The 21333-nt window shown below is 38.1% G+C and overlaps 1 protein-coding gene across 1 annotated transcript; it reads right to left on the minus strand.

The window, feature by feature from the left end:
• Positions 1-12690: 12690 nt before the first annotated feature.
• Positions 12691-18124, minus strand: bambia (BMP and activin membrane bound inhibitor a). The gene is made up of 3 exons (XM_088402424.1): positions 17579-18124; positions 14909-15187; positions 12691-13721 (listed from the first exon to the last, which is right to left on the minus strand). Exons 1-3 carry the CDS (start codon positions 17793-17795, stop codon positions 13303-13305), a joined length of 915 nt encoding a protein of 304 aa, XP_088258550.1. The 5' UTR covers positions 17796-18124; the 3' UTR covers positions 12691-13302.
• Between the last annotated feature and the right edge of the window lie 3209 nt (positions 18125-21333).

Genomic DNA, 21333 nt, shown 5'->3' on the forward strand with positions numbered 1-21333 from the left:
AACATCACATCACACTTAAGCCTATCACCTGGGAAGCATTTTATATGAACCTCTAACATTAACAAAGATCCACTTACATTTGCAAACCAGCTTTTATATAGTGTCCCTGAAGCCAAATTGAGTCGTTGGATTGGATTCAACTCAGGTTGTAATAGCAGCATTTTAATTTAGTGGCACCGTATTCTCCCCTACGCGTCATATTAAACAGTGGTGCTTTAATAGGCGTTACTTTTTTGTCACAGAATCTCAGACAGAAGCCCTTACAGACTCCTGCCTGTTAAAATTCCAGATCACACGACCCTAAAGTATGAACAAGAACTTCGCCGATGAAAATAGTTTCTGGGGTTGCACATGTTCAGAAAAGAGAATATATTAGGGAGAAAAAAAATATTTGTAAAGAGTTAAGTCCCATTGGGTTCAAACTATAAGCCATGCCATTCCAGGCTAGGCCATGCGGGCCTCCTGTCATCTAAATGGAACAGGAGTTAAGCCAGTACTTCCTGTCAGACTGCTGGGCTCTCAGGTTCCACCTCTGGTCCAAATTATGTCTGTCTGTCCCAGACTGCCACTCCAACCCTCACCCTCTCACCCCCCACCCCTTTTTTTTTCCAACATTGCCTTCATCCCCAACCCGTCACAATTGCCCCTAAAAAGTACCAGATATCCAACTCAATTAGATATTGAAATACTTTGGATTTTTTCCCACATTGGAGGCAAAAGGTCAATAAAATAAGTTTAAACATTTAAAAATCATCAGCTTTTTAAGGGAATCAGGTGTACAATTAGAATGAATGAATAGCTCAGTTTTTGTGTTTTCACACAAAGAACTTTTTGCCAGAGCTGGTATCAAGTACGACAGTATGTTGTTGTGTTATGTTGTGAAGTAAAGCTTCACATTTAGATATTTTATAGTATTGTAACACATTGCATTTCTTTACTGTGAGATAATTGCAGATTTCAATGCTGTAATTTACATAAACATCAACAGATGATTATGATTTACTCATGTTATTGGTGATTCTTTTATATCTATGTGTAAACACGATCCATACATTTTTCAGATAGAGGAGTGTGAAAATTATAGGTTAAGTTGGATTCAATGTGTGATGATCCGTGCGTTTATTTTGACTGGATTGTACTTTTGTCGTATTTTCCTTTTGCTCAATGTCTATCTCATTAAATTTGGTTTCCACCTATGCTTGTCAGAACAGTTGGATGGAGATGATTGGTTAACTCATTCACTGCCAATGACGACTATAGACGTCAAAGATGATTTTTTTACTGGGCTGGCAGTAAATGAGGTCATTATTTTATTTCATACTTTACATATATCAAAGAATAACAATGCATTACTTGAAACAAAAACCTGACAATCATTTCACAGATTAACTTTTAGCTCATCCACTGCCGATGACGGCTGTAGACGACAAATATTCTTTTTTTACTGGGCTGGTAGTAAATAAGTTAATTATTCTATTTGATACTTTACATAATTCAAAGAATAAAAATGCATTACTTGGAAAAAAATGACAATCATTTCACAGATGAACATTTAACTTGTTGACTGTCAATGGCGGCTATAGACGTCAAAGATTCATTTTCACTGGACTGGCAGTAAATGAGTTAATTATTTTATTGGTCATATTACATCTATCAAAGAATAAAAATCTTTTACTTGAAAAGAAAAACCACAATCGTTTAACAGATGAACATTTAATTCATTCACTGCCAATCACAGATATAGACGTCAAAGATCCTTTTTTACTGAGCTGGCAGTGAATGAGTTAATGCGCTTGCATTAACAAATCAGCTCCCTACAACAGTTTGTGTCTTAATAAACTGTGTCTCACTCTCCTGTCACTTGCTTGCATTTAAATTTCCTGGTTGTTTCATTCTTGGTAATTGTATTTACTGTCATGACAGAATAATTCTTGCCAAGTCTTTTTCTAAATGTTTGTTTCGTTACTTTGGATTTGTGTTGATTTTTGACAGTTTTGAGTACCTCATTTGGCATGTTATAATTCTGAGCACTCCCTGCTTCCCTGTATTTGAGTCGTCAACAAGACAAACCTTGACACATTGCTTCTAGACAGCTTGCACAGGAGGAGCAAAATTTTCAGCATACATGGCAGAAAAAAATGTTTAACATGGAGTATTTATGTCAACTGCTAAAAAAAATATCCTTGGTCAAGAGAGGAATGTAAATGTAGTTTCTTCTCATCCCCCACTGGTCTTGACTGCAGACAACAGAGGTCTGCCCAGTGTTGAGGAGACAGCCTTAATTTGCTTCTCGTTCTAATGCTCCACAGATGAAGGGCGCCACAGTCGCCTTAACCACACAGGACTTTCCTGGCTCCTGAAATGAGCAGGTCTGCCTACAAAAAGTTTCAATTTGCCCGTGTTGAGTGTAGAAAAGTGACGGGTTGAGAAACTAAGTGGGGGCCGCGGTAAAAACATTTTCCTGTGCACAGGGGAGTCAAATTGACTCGAGAGTTGGGGGGAATTATCACAAAGATCTCTTTAATGGGGGAGTCAAGAAAAAAGTGGTCAGAGAGGCCAAAAACCCCCACAGGGGAGAAAAAACAACACATCAAACCCAACACTGTCTTTCTCAGCTCATGTTAACTCATTCACTACCAGTGACGGCTACTGACGTCAAAAATCCACTCACACCGGGCAGGCAGTGAATAAGTTATCTGATTCGCTACGAGGATTGTGGCTCCTTGAGTGTTTCATGATTCGAGTCTGAATTTTGGTTCTTCGATGCGATTCAAATGCTTTTATAGATTGATAAAATGCCCACATTGTTTAGATATTTGCAGTTATTAGCGTTTGAGGTTCAAATTTTCAACAGCATTTGAATGCTTCGTAGTTAGCGGCCAACACCACTTCTGAAACAAAAATACAGAAATTACGAGTTGTCTTAAAAAAAAAACCAACAGTTTTTTATTCCTAATCTGTCTTCTGAACAGTTTTTTTTACCGGCCTCTGATTTCAAAGCTAGGTAAGAAAATTTCTTCCGGCCCTATGACAGAAACTATAACTACAACGTGACCCATGATAATAGAGTTTTTAACCCGTTTTATATTGATTCTGAATGGTAGTAAATGAGAATCGTAATTCTTATTCAAATATCATTTGAGGGTGCATACATCTACTTGCTACCATTGACGGCTATAAAAGTCCAATTTCCAATTTAACTTGAAGTAAACGAATTAAAAAATGGTCCAAAATAGAGAAACCTGCTCAAATTTCATTTGTTCGAGGGCAAACGGAGTGACATTCGGGCCAAAATAAGACTAAACAAGCCCTAAGAGCTCAAACAGCTACAGGAGATAGATAACAAAGCATGGCGGATGCCTTATCTGCAAACTCTAAATGTCCTTTTGTGACTTGAACTTCAGAATCTGATAAAGATGGTCTTTTTTAGCCCAGAGGCAGAGGGCCCCTTTTAGAGCTGATCTTCACTGTAGCCGTGGCGTGCACAGTGTATCGAAACAACAATGGCTCTTCTCAGAGAGCCTGTAACCATGTGCTTGGGACCTTGACCTCAGCAGTAAACAATGTTTCCACCTGATGATGAATAGCAGATCAGGGCCCGCCTTGGATCTATTTTTCCTGACCTTCTGACTCCATCGTGTTAAAGAGTTCAGTGGAGCTGCTACATAATGAATACTAGTCAATTAATACCATGTCTCATTTGTAAAGAAAGAAGTTACGTTTGAAGCTCAAGTTGTTTGTCGACAACATCTCCTGATTAACCAAGACAGACTTGTCTCATTGTTTTGTCTGTGTCCATATTAGAGGCGATCCCTTGGCATGACGCCATTTACTAAATTGACCCGTCGCACATTACATTCATTGTTTGTTAGGATCACAATCTCATTTTGAGTTGAGCAGGGCCACAGCAAAGAGCAAGGAGAGGAAGCACTCTGTTTGTTTTTACTTGACCTGCTCGGATGAAATCCTCCGAGATAAGTCTTTGCCTTAACAACTTTTTAACCTCTCAGGACAGGAGAAGACACTCTCTGGGGATTCAATTCTTCAAAATCTTTTTAATCCATTCAATCCCAAAGATATATTTTTACGTTTTAAATCCAGACATGGTACTTATTTACAGTAATTTGTTGTCCAAATATTAGTTTAACCCTTATGTGGTCTGTGGTCAGTGTGTGGCACTCTTCTGAATAATCAGAAGGACCAAAAATGACTAAAATACCACATAAAGGTTTTGAAGGAGTTTCTAAAAATAGTTGGTGCTGAATGAGTTAATATGATGGACCTCTTAGCCAGTCAGTCTCTTTCAGAGTCTTTTGGTCTGAGCTTTACTTTTTACATTCTAACTTGTGAGTTAATTTTTGTTGTCCAGCTATTGGTTGGCACCCAGTCAAGAAGAGATTCAAAGTCTTATGGAAAGTCTAATCTAAGCTTTTGCTTCCTTTCCTTCACCTGTGTTGGATTATGTCATCATGTCAGGAAGAGATGAAAAGGTGCTTTCAATGTTCGTTTTACAGTACATGTGAAACATGTTGGGTCCCCAATACTCGCAAAACTGAAAAGCTATGGCTCCCAACAGGAATGTTTGGAGTCCCAAAAATTGCTCAATACAAAGGACAAAGTAAGTCGAAAGTTCAAACTGCATTCATAAGACGTGAGCAAAAACCAACAAAAGATGTTAACAAACGTCACAGTAAAATGTAGTAAAATAATAGAATGAACTTACATGTAGCATCTATCATCATCATCTTAATATTTCAACCACTGCTTTAACTTAGTCCATTTTGGTAGAAAAGTCAGCTTTTTAACGTTGAGTCTTCATTTGTTTAGTTTCAACATGTCTATTTTTGTTCCTATTCTCGAGCTTCCAAAGCATTTTGTTTTTGAGAACCACTGTAGTTTTTTTTTTTTTAATGAAAGAAATATATACTTTAGATTATTTTCAGTCTTGATCTTGAAACTTGTCTGTGTAATATGTCAACTATGTTGCCCTCCTTTTGCATTAAATATTGCCGCCATAAAGGCTTGTTTGTAATAACCTTTCATCGAGGTTGACGAGTAACCTCTGCTTTTTTTTTTTTTTTTAAACGTGATCAATTGTAGTAGTGTAAACTGCAGAGGGAGTCTAGATACATACAAAACCAATAAGAATAAATGTGAATCAGCTTCACCTAATAAAACATGTCTGTTTATTTTCCATGCATTTTGCTTTAGTTATTTGTCATCTGACACTACAATATCCTTCCCAATTTCTCATGGGCGTCAAGACATTTTCCCCAAAACATTCCCAAGGAAATGTCATAAACTGCTCCAGCAAAGGAGTAATTACCCAACGCTCCCTAACATACAGCAGCCCCCACATGTGATTTTACATGCCCCTGGGCACTCCACTCAACATGTGGTTGCTGTGTCACTATGCAAAAGCTTGAACATAAACAAATAGATCCATTCATTTTGTCAGGAGGAGGGAATTTTACTACTTCGCTTTTATCACGTACAAACTTCTCTGGCAGCATCAAGTAATGGCTCTTCTCTGGCAAAATATGTCAACATGTTGTATGGCTCGACTCGACAAAGCCAGAATAAACACCAGATGAAGGGAGGGCTATAAAATATGCAGAAACACACTCAGGCTTTACTATCTAGTCTGTGGAGTTCTTCTAGTTAAATTCACCAGAGTTGCACTGCAGGAGATAACCGGGGCTCGTAAAATACTTTGCTGTCGTCATCTCTGCTTTTGGAAATAGGATCTCTTATGAACCTGTGACCTCTTTAGATGAAGAATTAGTAAGGAAAGAACATGCCGTAAAAATACATACAGCAATGATGAATCACACCAGTTTTAACTCAAACCATACTCAACCGACTCAAAGCTTTCAGTGAAGCCTCTTGTTCTTCGTTTTGCTATATTTAATCAAAGTGTTGTTTTTCAACTGAATGAAATCAATCTGTTCCATCATAAAGCTTCATTTCAACATCATTAACTGTACAAGCAAAGTTTTATAGTAATGTTTTACCATTCTCAACTGACATACAAATGTCAATAAAAAGTTACCTAATGTTAGTACCGTAATAAAATCCAAAAATAAAGCAAAATATACAAACGCGTAAAGTGTAATGACACGTTTACATCACTTACCTCACACATTTGCAGTTACATTATATACATTTGTAGACTGTATGTGTGTGTATATATATATATATATATATATATATATATATATATATAAACTCATTTAATAAAATTTATCTTTTAACCTTTTTTGGCTCAATTTAAATTTTAGAAGAAAAATCTGATATTTGGGGAAAATTATCACGTGGCGTAGTTGCATACAATTCAAACTGTTTTTCTTTTTTCGCTACAAAACCTTGATACGCAAAAGCAATCTGGCATGGTGCAATATTTAAAACATTGAGCCGGGGTGGTAAATTCACAATGGACTGAATGTAGTTTGAACACACACTTTATTTGCATAACACATTTCAAAACAACGATGCAAAGTGATTTACAGCGACAGAAAAAAAAAAAAAAAACTTAGATGAGTAAGACAAATCGGATGCAAAAAAACCCCCACGATATTTACTAAATTACATTAATAAAAACAGTAATAATCTCTGATCTCTTTATCAAACAACATAGAAAAATAATAGCCTTGAGAAGGCCTTGTGTGCATATTCGTTTTTTTTGTTATAAACAACAAGTTTAGAGGTTAAAAAAATTAAATCTACACGTTGGCACATACTGTATCTATGTTTCTCTTATGCAGTATTTATACTTACATGAAACTGATACAAAAAAAAGCTGTCAAACGACAATATTTTATCAGATGATCTCACATTTCAATTTTGTTCACCACAATTATTCAGTTAATGAAAAAAATGTTTTACACTTTTTTCCTGTCGTCTTTGAAGACCACTCGTTATATGTTTATTATTTTAAATTTGTTGTCTATTCATGACTAGCATTCCTGCCTCAAAACATGTTTGGCCTTGGGAAGGTGTGTTCAACTTGTGCCTCAATGAAAATACAGCCCTTGATTTTATCTTCCCATCGGGGTGATTTTTGAAGAGAAATTCACCATGAGCATACCAAATGGAGTGTGCGCACTCATCTTTGAACTGACCTAAAGGATAATGCGTAGTCATTATTATTACATTTTTAGTGTGATTTTGTTTTCTTTTCTGGAGCTACTTTCATTTTTTTTAAATAAATTGTGTAGCGTGAGAACATATCAACAACTCAGGTGTCATTTTCAGAGACACAAACCTGATTACCCACACTTTTGACTTGGAAGTAATCTCCATAAATAAACTGTGTTGTATAATACCGTTTGCCTCAGAATGTAGCTTGAGGCTTGTGTATGGATGGATGTGAGCCTTTTTGCTCCAGGCCCAGTAATCCCTGGGATCTACAGCCACAATGAACACACATCAGAGTAAACGGGCAAGTATCAAGTCCCAAGGCTAGGCTGTCAGCTCAAGGTGCACATCTCCATTCCGTAGTAAGGCACACTGGCCTACTGCCAAGCCGATGGCTTTGTGGAAGCTATTATCGTCAGCCTCCGGCACACACACGAGCTTTGGAGGTCACCACATCTCTGGGTGCCCTTCATCCTGCTCTGATGTATGTTTATCAAGTTTACAGTGTTCAGGTTGCCATGGTAGCTCTTAGTTTGTGGACCTTGTTGCCAGGTATCAAGCTAAAAAATGTGCATAAAATCTGAACCATCACTAAATCATTCTCCTGAAAAACACTAAGACGTTTTAGGGTTGGAACTTTATTCTTCTGCTTAGAACTTTGCAGGAGCAAACATTGTTGAATTAACATGATTCGGAAAGCGTCATTAAAAATCAAGTCCAATCAAGCCATCCATTTTTGATACTGCTTATCATGGGTGCGTTCCGATAATCACTTGTAAATGTGAAATGTTTGTTACAGCTTGCGTTTGATATGCAGTAACTTTATAGAACGTTTTTGCTTGAAGAGTTTACTGGCCCAGTAAACATTCCCAACAATATTATTTTCCTTTTGAGGCATAATTTATAGCTCACTGTTAACTGCATTCTGGGGTAAATGTTTAGATGGGCAGGATGAGGTAAATGAGGATGTGCACCGAAGAGGCACTTTTATCCATTGGACGGAAGTGAATTAGCTAAATATTTAGAACATATCCTCTTTCAAGGACTTTTGGAAGATTTATTCCTGCACACATGCAATTTTGATGTAAAAGAATGAGTGCTTTTTGTTCCCCAACATCACAAGCTGTTTATTTACACGAAAGCTTTGTTTGTTTGTAACTGGGAATGGCCCTAGAGGATCCATGATATTATTTATGCCGCAGATACTTCACACGAAGGCCTCAAAAGAATTCAACTCTTGTACCAAATTATTGTGGAGGTTTTGTCAATGATAAAATGAAAAAAAATGCAGACAAAATGACCTCTCACAGCTCTCTGGAACGGAACAATCTTAACTTAATTTAACCTTGACTACAAAAAAAAAAAAAGCTATGAAAATGCGCCATGCAGCCATGACCGAGGTGTAAAATTTCTCGAAAAAAAATAAATCAAAAATTGGGAAACCTCCAGGAAAGTCTCCATGTGACGCCGTTGAGGGAATTTGGTAATTATTCACTATTTGCACAGTGCATTTGAGTTTGCATAAAATCATTTTATTTAAACTGAGATGCAAGACTTGAGATTTTGTGATACCCTTGCCACAAGAAAAAAAAGTTTCTTTTAAGACAGAAGAGACTGTAAATGATCACACAATGCAATTCACAAAACTCGGAAGGAAATTTTCATGTATTTCAAACTGTTATATTAGGTCTGGTCAAAAAAGGAAGAAAGAAAAAAAAGCCTGTGCCAACAGTGGGAGGTATACACCCGTATGTAAGCGTTAACAGATTCCATGTGTATTTACACATCATACACTCTTTCAACATGGAACTGCAGACAGAGTGTGTATACGGCCTTTCCTGGGATACAAACGCAAACTAATGAATTATAAAATAGATTAAAGGCAAAACATCCAGAAATTATTACTCGAAATTCAAGTTTGGCTCCATTTTTCTGACAAGGGGGAGCCTTTAATTGGACTCAACGCATTTCCTGATTCACTGTCAAAACTGGGCCAAATCCCATTTCCAAGATGGCCGCAACCATGAATGTTATTTATAATTTAGATATGACGGATGTTTGGAATCCACCAAAATCTGAGGAGAACCGCAATTGCTTAGGAAAAAAAATAACATCCACAAGTAATCATTGCCATATAAATCAATAACCAGATTTTAATGGAGCTGTTATATTAGTCCTAATTTAATAAGTCATTTGACCTTTCTTCTGGCTTCTAGTTGATCTTTGCTATCTATGGCACCCTTTAGTACAGTTACTAGTTGAATCCAGTTAATCTCATAGATTAAAACATTATTACTGATGCTAGTTAATCTTAGCAAAGCAAACATTAAGCCTTGTGCAGTATTTTGTCCAATCCTTTGATCTTTACATTGAAGGCATTTCACATCAAAGGGAAAGCATTGTAAAGAAGACACCTGAGAGCTGAAATTTCACCCGGATGGGGACGACATGTCAAAGTTCACAATGGCATGGCCACTTAGTTATCACACTATATGAAAAATGATCAAAATACTGCATAAGGTTAAATAAATGGTTGTCTTCAAACTTTAACTCACTTTCCTGCCAAATAACAATTGAGCAATCCCACTCTAGTTCTCAGTGGAGTTTGGAACTAAAAATCTGTGCAAATCGATGCAAATCCAGTGACAAAGTGCTGCACAGTGTCACTTCTAAACAAATTGGGTCTCTTTTGACCGCAACTGGTTGGCTACCTCATTAAATTTGCATGTGAATACAAACAGCTTGACTGCCTTTTGTTGCACAAAATGGCCGACGCTAATGACCTTGCCGTGGCTGCTGCCTTGGGCAATTGTCACGACCAAACTGAAGTCAACGCGAAAGAAGTGGCGAACGATTTAGGTGATGTGTGTAACACAAAACAAAAAGTGTGAGTTAAGGACATCTATAAGGTCGTATGGTTCAGAAATTTAAGAGAAAATATCAATTATCAATATGCCACATAATTATTTAACAGCACTGTGATTTTCTCTTTTTTTTACCAAAAAAAAACATTTTTGACTGTCGCCTTAAGGTGTTTTTTTTTGTCAAATACAAATAAATAGTTTTAATTAGATGTTGTCACATAAACATTTCCGCAGCTTAAAGGGATCATGTGTAAGATTTAGACAGTTTTTCGTTACAGACAGCAGGAGGTGCTGCATTTACCATTGTCCGTAGCGCTAACAAACATAGCCGCCTCCGGAGAAGGCATGTATCATAATTTAATGATAGCTAGACCTATGATTGTATTTAAAACATACTGCTAATCATTAACACATTCATTTGCAAGTTTTTGAAATTTACAAACATTTAAATGAATCCTTTGTAATGAAAAACGGTCTAAATATTACACACTGTCCCTTTAAGGTAAACACTCATTGTGTTGTCTCAGCGCCACCTAACACCTAAAGATTGAGCCAGCAAAGTGGACTGAGGCTAAAGCAAACAGCAGTCGCATTAGGCAAGGCGAGCAGAGGACATTGTTATGATTACATGTGTAATAGTCCTAGGGGAGGCCCCGACTTTAGGCTGAGCCCCCGCTAATGCAAGCTGCCCCTAAGTGGTTATCTGCTAATAGACTTTTCCTGTCCTAATGGAAAGAAACAAGGGTCAGTTCTCAGCACGTAGGAAAATTATTCAGTGACACGCAGTCAACACTAAATGACCGACCCTGAATTATTATTGTGACTGACAGGTCCTGAGGATTTTTTTTTTTCTCTTCGCTTTATTAAACTAAGACTTGACATAATTAAAGTCCATTACTATTTGTCATGGTGCATTGCTGATGGCTGGACTTTAGTATTTCATTTTCAGCAAAACCCTTTAAGGTACTGTACATAACCAGGAACAAATGTAAAACCCTGAGAAAAGCATAACCGTGAACTTTCTATTCAAATATTTCAGTCATTCTGAGCCAACCTTAGTTTTAGTTAGGATAATGATCTTTTGGGGATTAAAAAAAACAAATGTCAGAAACTGTTTCAGCAGCATCTACTGAAATAACAATAACAGTACAGTTGATTGAAGCTGCCAATGTGAACATTTTTGACTCGCAAACTTTAACATAATTGCAAGAATGTTGGAACATACTCAATCGTGTTTATAAATATTTTCAAGTACGTTCAAATGCATTTAAAATTATGTTTGAATACATTAAAAATCCATTCAAACGTACTTGTAGACTTCAATAAAAATTTGTTTTCATCATGCCAAGAGGTGTTAATGCGCATAGCCTTAGCATTATGAGAAAAAAAATGCTGTGTTTTTTAGCATTTAGCTTACAAGTACATTCAAACGCATTTAAAAGTAACTTAGGGTATATTTACAAATATGTTTGGACATATTTATAAATAAGTCCAAAGGTATTTGTAGTCTAAATGCTACAAACTAAGCATTGTTCCCCTAATGCCATGGGGGATGGGGAAAAATGCTATGGTTTTGCATTTTAGCATTTAGCTTAAAAGTATGTTCAGACATACAGTATTTATAAGTATGCCTGGATGTATTTACAAGAATGTGCGAGCTTAAATTATCCAAGTATAGCATTTTTCCAATAATGCCAAGGAGTATTGATGTGCATAGTCCGTAGCATTATGGAAAAAATGCAATGTTTTTAGCTTTCAAGTATTTTCAGACATATTTACAAGTTTGTCTCGACACATTCACAAGATTGTTTGAATGTATTTACAAAAACGTCCAAATGTACTTGTAGGCTAAATGCTACAAACATATAATTTTTCCCATGATGTCAAGGAGTGTTGATGGGCATAGCCTGTGGCATTATAGGAAAAAAATACTATATATTTAGCATTTAGTTGTAACGTGTATTTGAATGTATTTGCATAAGTACACTAAAACACATTTACAAGCACATTTGAATGAATTGACAAATGCCTTTGGACCCATATACAAGTACGTCTGGATGTATTCATAAGTATGTTCGAATGTATTCACAAATACTGTACATCAAAATGTACATGCTGACTGCTACAAAGAAAAACTTGTTCCCATGATGCCAATTGGTATTGACATGAATAGTCTGCAGCATGATGGAAAAAAATGCAATGTTTTTAGCAGTTAGCTTACAAGTACGGTGAGATAAATTTGCAACTACTTTTGAATGTGTTTATAAGTGTATTCGCACACATTTACAAACACATTTTGACATATTTACAAACAGTACTTTGAAACGTCTTTGCTAAGTTTGCCAGCCAAAAGCGTTTTTCCGCATTGGCAGCTCAATGCTTCCGTATGTCCGGGAAATAGACTAAGAAACATATCGCAACACCAGGAGAACCGTAAGTAGTGTAGAAGGAAAAACCCTTGACCTCTCAGGAGAAGCAAGAGGCGCTGAGTTGGAGCAGTTTACCCACAGAACAAGGCCTTACTGTTCCCCCCGCCCATGCACATCATCCTGGTAGGCACACCTTTGCATCCTGCTTTACGCACAGCTTGACCCGCCAAATTATGACCACAACTGCATGTGTAACTCGCTTTACCAGAATTGATGTCAACATTTTAAAGAATCGGCTACAAGACAAGAAAAAAAATCAATTTAGTCAAATAAATAAAAAGTCACTTTTAATGAAGTCTTTCACGCTCACAACCAAGCTTATAGTCTGATCACACAGAGCGATGCAGGACATTCATCTAAAACGAGACACACTGGTCAGTTTTGAATCAGACAAAAATAGATATTTTCAAAATCTTTACAATAACCTTGAATGTACACAGAGGAGTGTGCACACTACAGTCTAGGTTGAACTCCTCAAACAAAGTTCTTGTACCCTGGTGTCAGTGTAAAAGTTATTTTCAGCAACAAAAACATTTTTTTATACAAATGTGCAAAATTTGGGATTTGATATGGAATCCTTCAGCGCTCAGTGTACAAGTCCAGGATCCTCGGGTGCTCTCACAGCACCTCGCAGTCCCGCCTTCTCGGGTTTAATCACGGCTCCTCGCTGCTTTGCCTTTTCATTTTTCAAGTAAAGTGCTCCTCTAGCAAAAACCACACGGCATGAGATCAGTCTCGTACTTTTTTGCCACTGGTAAAAATAAATGAAAACACAGACCCAACAGTCCAACGGGAGAAAAATATGGGAATGTTTTTTTCCAGAGTTTAAAATAAAAGTCTGCGAGGCTTGAGGGGCGCTCCCGGGCAGGGAATCATACAAACTCCAGTTTGCCGTGACCGCTGTACATCCCCCAGTGGACGAGGGACAGTATCTTATCATTGCTGAGGTCCGCTTGTCTCATCTTATCGCAGGTCAGACAGCAGTTTTCGTGACCCGTGACGGGCACCATGCACTCCAGGTCCAACTTGGCCACGTGGCCTTTCTTGGTGTGGTGTCCGTGGAAGCTGTAATGAAGCCGCGACAGCATTTGCTGCCGCTGGTCCTGCAGCTGTTTGTTCTCGCTACGCAGCATACGTAGCGCCAACATGATGAGCAGCACCAGGATGAGGCCGCCCGCGATGGGCACTGCGATGACCGCAGCTCGGAACCACACTTCCTTGGCCGAAGCTAGCTCCTGAACCCGCGTCACCAGATTTCTGTTGCTGCTCTCTGGCTGGTATCGGTTATGATCTGCGCACAGGGATTGAAAATGTGTGTCGTAAACACATATTTGTCGGTTTTTATAGAACAGTCCTTGGCAATATTCTAAACAGCGATGATCTTTTCTGTTGCAGTTAAGCGTTTATAAAACTAATATTATTACAAGGGATGAGCCGAGATCTCGTACAAATGAGATCTTGCGAGATAACAACGATACGAGATTTCTCGCCTCAAACGTGATGAGGCTCGCCAGCTTCAAAATCAACCTTACCAGAACAAATAATATAAACACGAATGCCTTAGCCTGCTTTTATTTTGAAGTTCTTTGCGGCGTGTCATGACAATGGCTGACTTGACTCTTTCTACTGCACAAATAATTATAAACAACACACCGTTGTTCTTAAATCACATTAAAAAAAAAAAAGACTCAATTTCGCCTGTAGCCAGCATTTAGCATGAACTAGCCACTAGCTAGCAGTACTCCACCCAGGCTGTTTGATTACCTCTGACCAAAATTTATGGAGAGAGAGTTGTCTAAAATGTCACAGTTGAAATTTAAGTAAAGAAAGAATGTTTGGTTATTCACAATTCAGTGTAAGTGTTTTATTTGGTCTTCTGTGTTTTTAACTGTTTTGCACCACACACAAAAAAGGTATTTGGTGGATTTATCCAAGAACCAAATTAGCTCACATGGGGAAAATGTGTGTGCACCCATGGCAGCTGAAAATCATGAACGAGGGCAAAAAAAAAAAAAAAAGTCACTTTGTCCTTAATAAGAGCCAAAACACATCTGACTTAATAAAAATAGGTTCTGCCAAGGCAGGGTCACAGTATAAATAAATAAATAGATAACTTATTTGCCAGTCTGAATCCATCATACAGACATGGCAGGGAATACCTAGTGCTTCTCATTTGGAAATTACGACCAATACTTGGGACTGGCCGTTCTCTTTTCTTTTGATTTTTTTTTTTTTTTTCCCCCTCTGGCACTGAGGTTTAGCCTATTAAGTCAAAGTGAACTTCTCTAAAGCTAGGAAGTAAAAAGGTAAGGGGATGGCAGTGAAAAACAAGCTAAACCAGGAAGGCAAAAATCAAAATCATAACCCCCCCCAAAGAGATCACTTTTTAATAAACCTAGTGGACTATTTATGCCTAATCCCCCTATAAGGCATATAAACAAACATTTTCTAACACGTGAGTGTCCGTATTCCTCTTACCTGTGGAGTCTCTTGTGTGTGCCAGGTCATGCAGGCCTCTGTAGTTACACATGTCGTCATGGCAACAGTCCAACGTGGCGGCACCAGCGAGGGCGTCTGCGCCCCTCTGGTTACTACAGATGTCGCCGGCATTGGCGATGGGGTCTAAACACCCGTGTGTGAGGGGAGAGTTGGAGCTGAGCGGGTCCAATACCTTGGTGAAGCAGGCGTTCAGCTCAGACTTGCACATGTAACCTGTGGCCACACAGTGCGGTGCGTCACAGTAACACCTTATTTCTCCTGGAGGTGACAGAAATTGAAGATGCTTGTTAGTTGAAGATGTGCGCTGCTCAGTTGAAGATTTCTAAGTGTTCTTGAGCATCGGTGTCCAACAAAGTCAAATAAGTTGTTCAATGCATCATTTGGAAAGACTTGCTCAATGTGTATCACCAAACAAGTACCTTGAAGTGCTGAGTACTTTTCTGTATTTTATTTTATAGTGGCTGGATGCTCTATCAATTTTTGCATGTTAATGTTACGTAACTGTTCATTAATGTTTCTCAAATAGTGGGGCGGGTAGGGGCATGAGGCGATGTCTGGGGGGCATGGATGACCCCAGAAAAAAAAAAAGTGTTTTTGCCATGTGATAAAATTGTGATATGATTGCGATCAAATAAAAATTGGCATCTTTTTTTCAGGAACTTTGATGCACTTGGGTTTTTTTCTGCTTAGATAAACCTTTAACCTGTATGAACGCTGTAAAAAAGCAGTTAACAGTTGTTGAAAGTTTTTTTACATTGCTTTTTCCTCGTGTCAATGTTGAAAAAGATACAGTTTTAGGACTACTTATACAAGTTTTATAGCTTACACATTGATTCGTTTTCAAACTAAGAACGAATTAATTGGAAAAAGAAGCAAATCATCACTAAATTGCTAATTTCACTAATTTGCAAAAGGTTGTATCAGATGGACTTGATGAATAAAATACGCCTAGAACATAGGTGTCGAACTCCAGTTCTCGAGGGCCGGCATCTTGCATGTTTTCCGGTTTTCTTTCCCCAACACACCTGATTCAAATGATTAGCTCATTAGCAAGCTCTGCAGGAGCTTCAAAATGATCCCAATCATTTGAATCAGGTGTTTTTGAGGGAAAAGGTTTGAAAACATGTAGGATATCGGCCTTCGAGGCCTGGAGTTCGACACCTGTGGCCTAGAAATACCACTACAATGTAGTTCTGGTTTATTAAATCAAACATGGACTGCATAGCAAAATCTTTTTTTCATCTACAAAAGCTTGGCACTGGTAAGGGAATACTTGGCTGAAAACAAACTTCGCAGGGGGACACATCACTGTGTATCCACTTTTTGTGAAATTTTTGTTTGTTCATGTGACATTTGATCACATGCTTTGGCACAATAAAAATTGGAAATCACCGCTTTCATAAAACTCACTCTAGCACTTATATTCCGTTTCTGCATCAATTAAGACAAATGTGCCATTCTTACTAAACAGGAACTAGGTAATATATAATTAGTGGTTAGTCCACTAAAATCAACTTCTTTTAACTCGTATGGAAACTCATAAAGAGGGAGTTGGGGGGTTCTGAGTGGCGGCAGAGGCTCCTTTTCCCCGTTTGCACGCAACCGAGCTTCACTTGTGGCTTCCTTGCCGGGGAGGAAGGGGGGGGATTTGACACACTGAAGTTCTGACTTAAGAGTGTGCAGCTACCTTATCATTACGGCTGCCTGCTGCTGCTATACCAGACCCGGTCATTAGTTCATCTATGACCTCTTTTCTTTCACAGAATACCTCACATCAAGCCACAACTACATCAGTGTTTCCAAATTTTACATTAGAAAAAAAATATTACTGTACAAAAATGTCACAAGAAGTCAAAATAGTTTAATTACAGGCAACGCACTAATGTTATAGACACATTTTAAGCTAAAATATGAACGTTTCAGTGTGGTGCATAATTTTAACATCCACATGACAACATTGTTGCATTTTTTAAAAACTCATGTATGTATTCAAATTCATGCATTGGTGCAAGTTTTGAAGTTTTGTTGTTAACAAAAGGGGAAAAAAAATCTGTCTGTCAGTGCCAGTTCACTCCTCTTTGAATGCAACAAGTTTCAGTGCAGGAGCACATTCATTAGATCAGTGTTTTGCCTGGGAATGATTGGAGCAGCAGGGCCCGGCAGGTCATTTGGAGAATATTTCATTAGAGAGGAGAGGCCCCTTTGTGGGCTGGAGGGGGGTGAAAGAGGAGGGGGCTCGACCTGAGCACGGAAGCTTTTTGGCCCAGTTCACTTTTTATATGAATGGCAGCTTTAAAATTGAGTTACTGAAGGTATTCTTGGGGATACAATGCAACTAAATACTACATCGACTATTTATTGAAATGCCTCAACGCAAAAAATTGCATGGAAGTGTGAGTGTAACAAATATCAATTAAATCGATTGTAGTTGCATAGTTATGGAAATTACAACTGTTTTTGACATACATATTAACCCAAAATCATTAGATTACTACTGCGCATGTTTTAAAGACTGAATTCTACATCATTTAACAATACTAGTGTTTGCATTGAATAATGTCATTTAAGCATTGCGTGATGAGTTTCAGACTTTTTTAATCGGAAGAAGCAGAAGGGAAAAACGTAGCATGGTAAATATAAGAATTATACCTTTCGTGAGTAGAATAGCCATGGCGCAGAGTTCCAGTTGCAGCCAAATCGAAATAAGACTGAAGTGACGATCCATTGACGCCAAAGTTGATGCGCAACACGCGCTCTTGAGTCCCCAACTTGCAGCACTGTGGTGCCCAGAGCCAAGAGCCGGACGTGGAAAAAAATGACACGCTTTACATGTAGCTACGGAGAAAAACTGGCCATTCCTACTCATAAAAAAAAGTCAACTCGCAACCCCGCCAGGAATAGAGAAGGAATCTCGGGTGCTTCCTCAAACGTTTGGGAGAACGCAAAATGTGTTTTTAAAAACGTACCGACATCACAAGACACGCGAAAAGCACCGTGTCTACTTCAAGTCCAAAGAAGAAAAAAAAGATGAGGATGTAGTCCCGTTGTGAAGCGCGTCAAGATTAAAAATCTTAAACTGTAAGTCCGTCGTTTACTCTTTCTTTCGTTGTGCCGGATGATGTTGAAGCATCATCTAAGTTTTCCTGGAAGGAGAATTTATTGAAAAAGAGGGACAATCCCGCTTAGTCAGACACTACGAGCGGACTCGAAGTAGTCTAGATATAACAGAAGAAATAGCTGTGGTCTGCTAAGGACTCCGCCTCTTCACGCTGATTGGCCGGTTTGTCAGAAAAGTTTAGGACTATCCTCCACCGGGCGGACTTCCTTTCAAAGTAAAGCCAGTTTATGAATGAGTGCTGAGGGTGGGGGCGGTTGTAAATTTTAGCGCTAGATGCTCCCCGTTCCTTCAAAAGACTAAATAAATGAACTGCGCGTTAAAACACAGTCGTCGTCGTTAAAAACACACCCAGACTAGTCGATGCAACAGGAAACTTTGTGAATAATGTGGACATGGTGAATCATTTCACAATAAAAATTTCTTTATTTTAAGTTGTTTTCCCCAATTTAAATTTTAACCAAAAAAAAAAGACGCTTAGAAAATCAGAGGTCAAAGAAAAATGGTGATGGGTGAAATTAGTCAATTGAGGCACTGATGTGGCTATGGCCTTGTGGGTCTGAGGTAATATCTTCAAATCTCATCTATGTAATTGTACTTTATTTTTGTGTTTCGGGACATTGTATTTACACGATGCATGCGGCCAAGTTTTCCAAGCCCCAAGGGCAGCACCAATTGCTGACTTCAATAATTTCTTATTAGTTAATTTCCTGTGCAAGGGACACTTGGTTAATGCTCAGTCAACAATATTTTGATTATTATTTATTTTGAGAAAATAATTTATCTTTAACTGATAATCCAAGTGTATTCAAATTAAACATACATTTCAAAATTCTGTTGATGTTTATGAACGCATTAACTTGGCGAAAGAATTATCGTCATGTAGTTCTTTAATTTTAAAGTAGAACGTTGTCATTTTACTGCATCGCTGAGCTATTGTCACTTATGTGTGACCAGTGTTGTACCTGCAGCGTCATCCCTGCTTTGGGCAGCCAGGTTGACGCCGGACTGAACCTTCAAGCCTTCAGGCGACCAAGCTGCTATTGCCGCTTTAGGGAGGAGCGGACAGTCGTTAAGAGAAATTAGCAATCCAAAAAGCCTCATGGCGCCACTGAGACAACAGCGCGCACACAGGCGCGCACACATACACACCACATGTCACAATCTGCAATGCAAAGTCGAAGACACGGATCTTGCCGTGAAAAAATACGACCTAATTTCTTCAAAAATGTTTGTTCAACTTAACCTGAATCCAAATGGATTTACATATGTACTGTGGGAAGAAAAAGTTCCAAAGCTGCAATAAACGAAGCTTTCGCACGTACTGCATGAAGCCAACAGCAAACTGAAAATGAGGATGCAGCTTAGAGAAAAAAATACACATGACAATTACAGCAATTATCTGCAATTCTCAGAGGCGCCAGTCACGGGCTGTGTCAGCTATGCAAGAAGACTGCTACAGATACAAATGTCTGGAGTTGACCAAAAAAGCTTTATGTTTTAAAGCTATAATTTGTCACGTATTTTTCCTCCTTGGAATAGATCATAAACACGTACATCGGTCTTAACGCATTAAAAAAGCTGTTATTTTTTACGCGGACTGCATGTTTACTCTTACTGCAGGAACAATCTACTGTGTTAGTAGGCAATGTTAGTCTCCCATCTAGCGGTAACATTTGATAACAGCACCACAGATGGCTTTTAAACCTCTCATTCGATTTATCAATTTTAACTGTACTGGGATGATCATCTATTTTAAATCCAGCGAAATCGAATCAATTGATCGTGTCGCATGAATCTGTGTATATTTCTTAAATAATGGCTGCTTCTTTTTTTATTTTTATTTTTTTTTGCATAGCGTCAGTTATACATAAGCCAAATCCATAGTGCTTTACAAAGGCAAACTAATGTTTAAAATACGAGATTAAATGAAAAAATAAAAGAATGATGACGTTCAAACACAAAAGAAGAATAAATTAAAAAAATATATTACTTCAAACTACTTTCTGGACTGGATGGAGCACATGGCTGTCATTGTTGTGTGAAAATATAAATATTGAGATTGTGAATTGGGGATTTCATTAGATTTACTCTGTTACCACCAAAATTTACATTTAAATATTATGCACTGTGTGTAGTGAATGTAAGTACTGTACATCCTCCTGAGACGCAGCCTATTGATTGGTGTCCATTTTGTCTCAGTAAATTGTTTACATCCCACCAGCACACATGAGGCATCATGGAAAAAGTTAGGATGTCCTCAAACGAGCACAATAGCCGTTAGTAGGGTAGCAACACTGCATCAAAAGATACAATTATTAAAAACAAAAACAAAGGTTCACTACAGGACAGAAATACTATACTGTATAAGCAAGGGTCTCAGGAGGATATGAGTTTCACTTTCACTTTTACACCAAAATAAATATTTTTTGCAAATTGTAATTCACCTACAAAAATGAAGCTATAATAATACTATAATAACTATATACTTATTATTTTTCCATTTTATTGTCTTAGCAAGTCCTTTTCAAATTCTGTGTGTGTGTGTGGGGGGGGGGGTGGTTTTACCTTGTGAAAGGATTGGCATTTTTTTTGGTTAAAATATCAGACGCTTTGGGGCGCTTGTTTTTTTCTATTTAGACTAACACGTAACCTGCATAAACACATTAAAAAATGAAATTAACAGTTGTTGAACGTTGATTATATTGCCTTTTTTCTTATGTTAATGTTAAAAATAATACATGTTTGGGTATCCTTATACAACTTTTATAGATAATAATCCTACTTAGTGAGGTGAGTGTGGAGGCGTGAAGGGTTTTCTTTTTCTTGGGTGGTGGGGCTTTGCAAAAACAATTGAGAAGTAATGTCTTAGCATATATATTAGAGCACTACATAGCATTTAAGAAAGTAACTGCTTCCACAAGTGTGTTTTTTCCTGCTGAGAGGATGTGTTAACAAGCTTTCAGCAGGGAGGGGGGTTGCAAATGACCTTTGCCTTGCCTAGTTTCACACATTAGGCAAGTCTTGTAGGTGTGAACCAGTACAGACGGAGAGAGCCACCCCCCTGCTGCTTTTTTGTGTCTGTTGACATGATGGCTAGAGTGGGCGGGGGTCTACTCTGCAGGTAACACCTCCCTAAAACTTTTGATCAAACCGAAACAAACCTCCAAAACATTTCCATTCATAACAGACGTAAAGTGGCCATAAGTAGATCCAAATCTTCACTTTGAAGATATGACCTTCATGTGATCTTCTCATGGAGACAAGGCATGTCAGACAAGCTTCCCTC

Source organism: Hippichthys cyanospilos, chromosome 19 (genome assembly GCF_059441005.1).
Source record: "Hippichthys cyanospilos isolate Australia breed blue-spotted pipefish chromosome 19, RoL_Hcya_1.0, whole genome shotgun sequence".
NCBI lineage: Eukaryota > Metazoa > Chordata > Actinopteri > Syngnathiformes > Syngnathidae > Hippichthys > Hippichthys cyanospilos.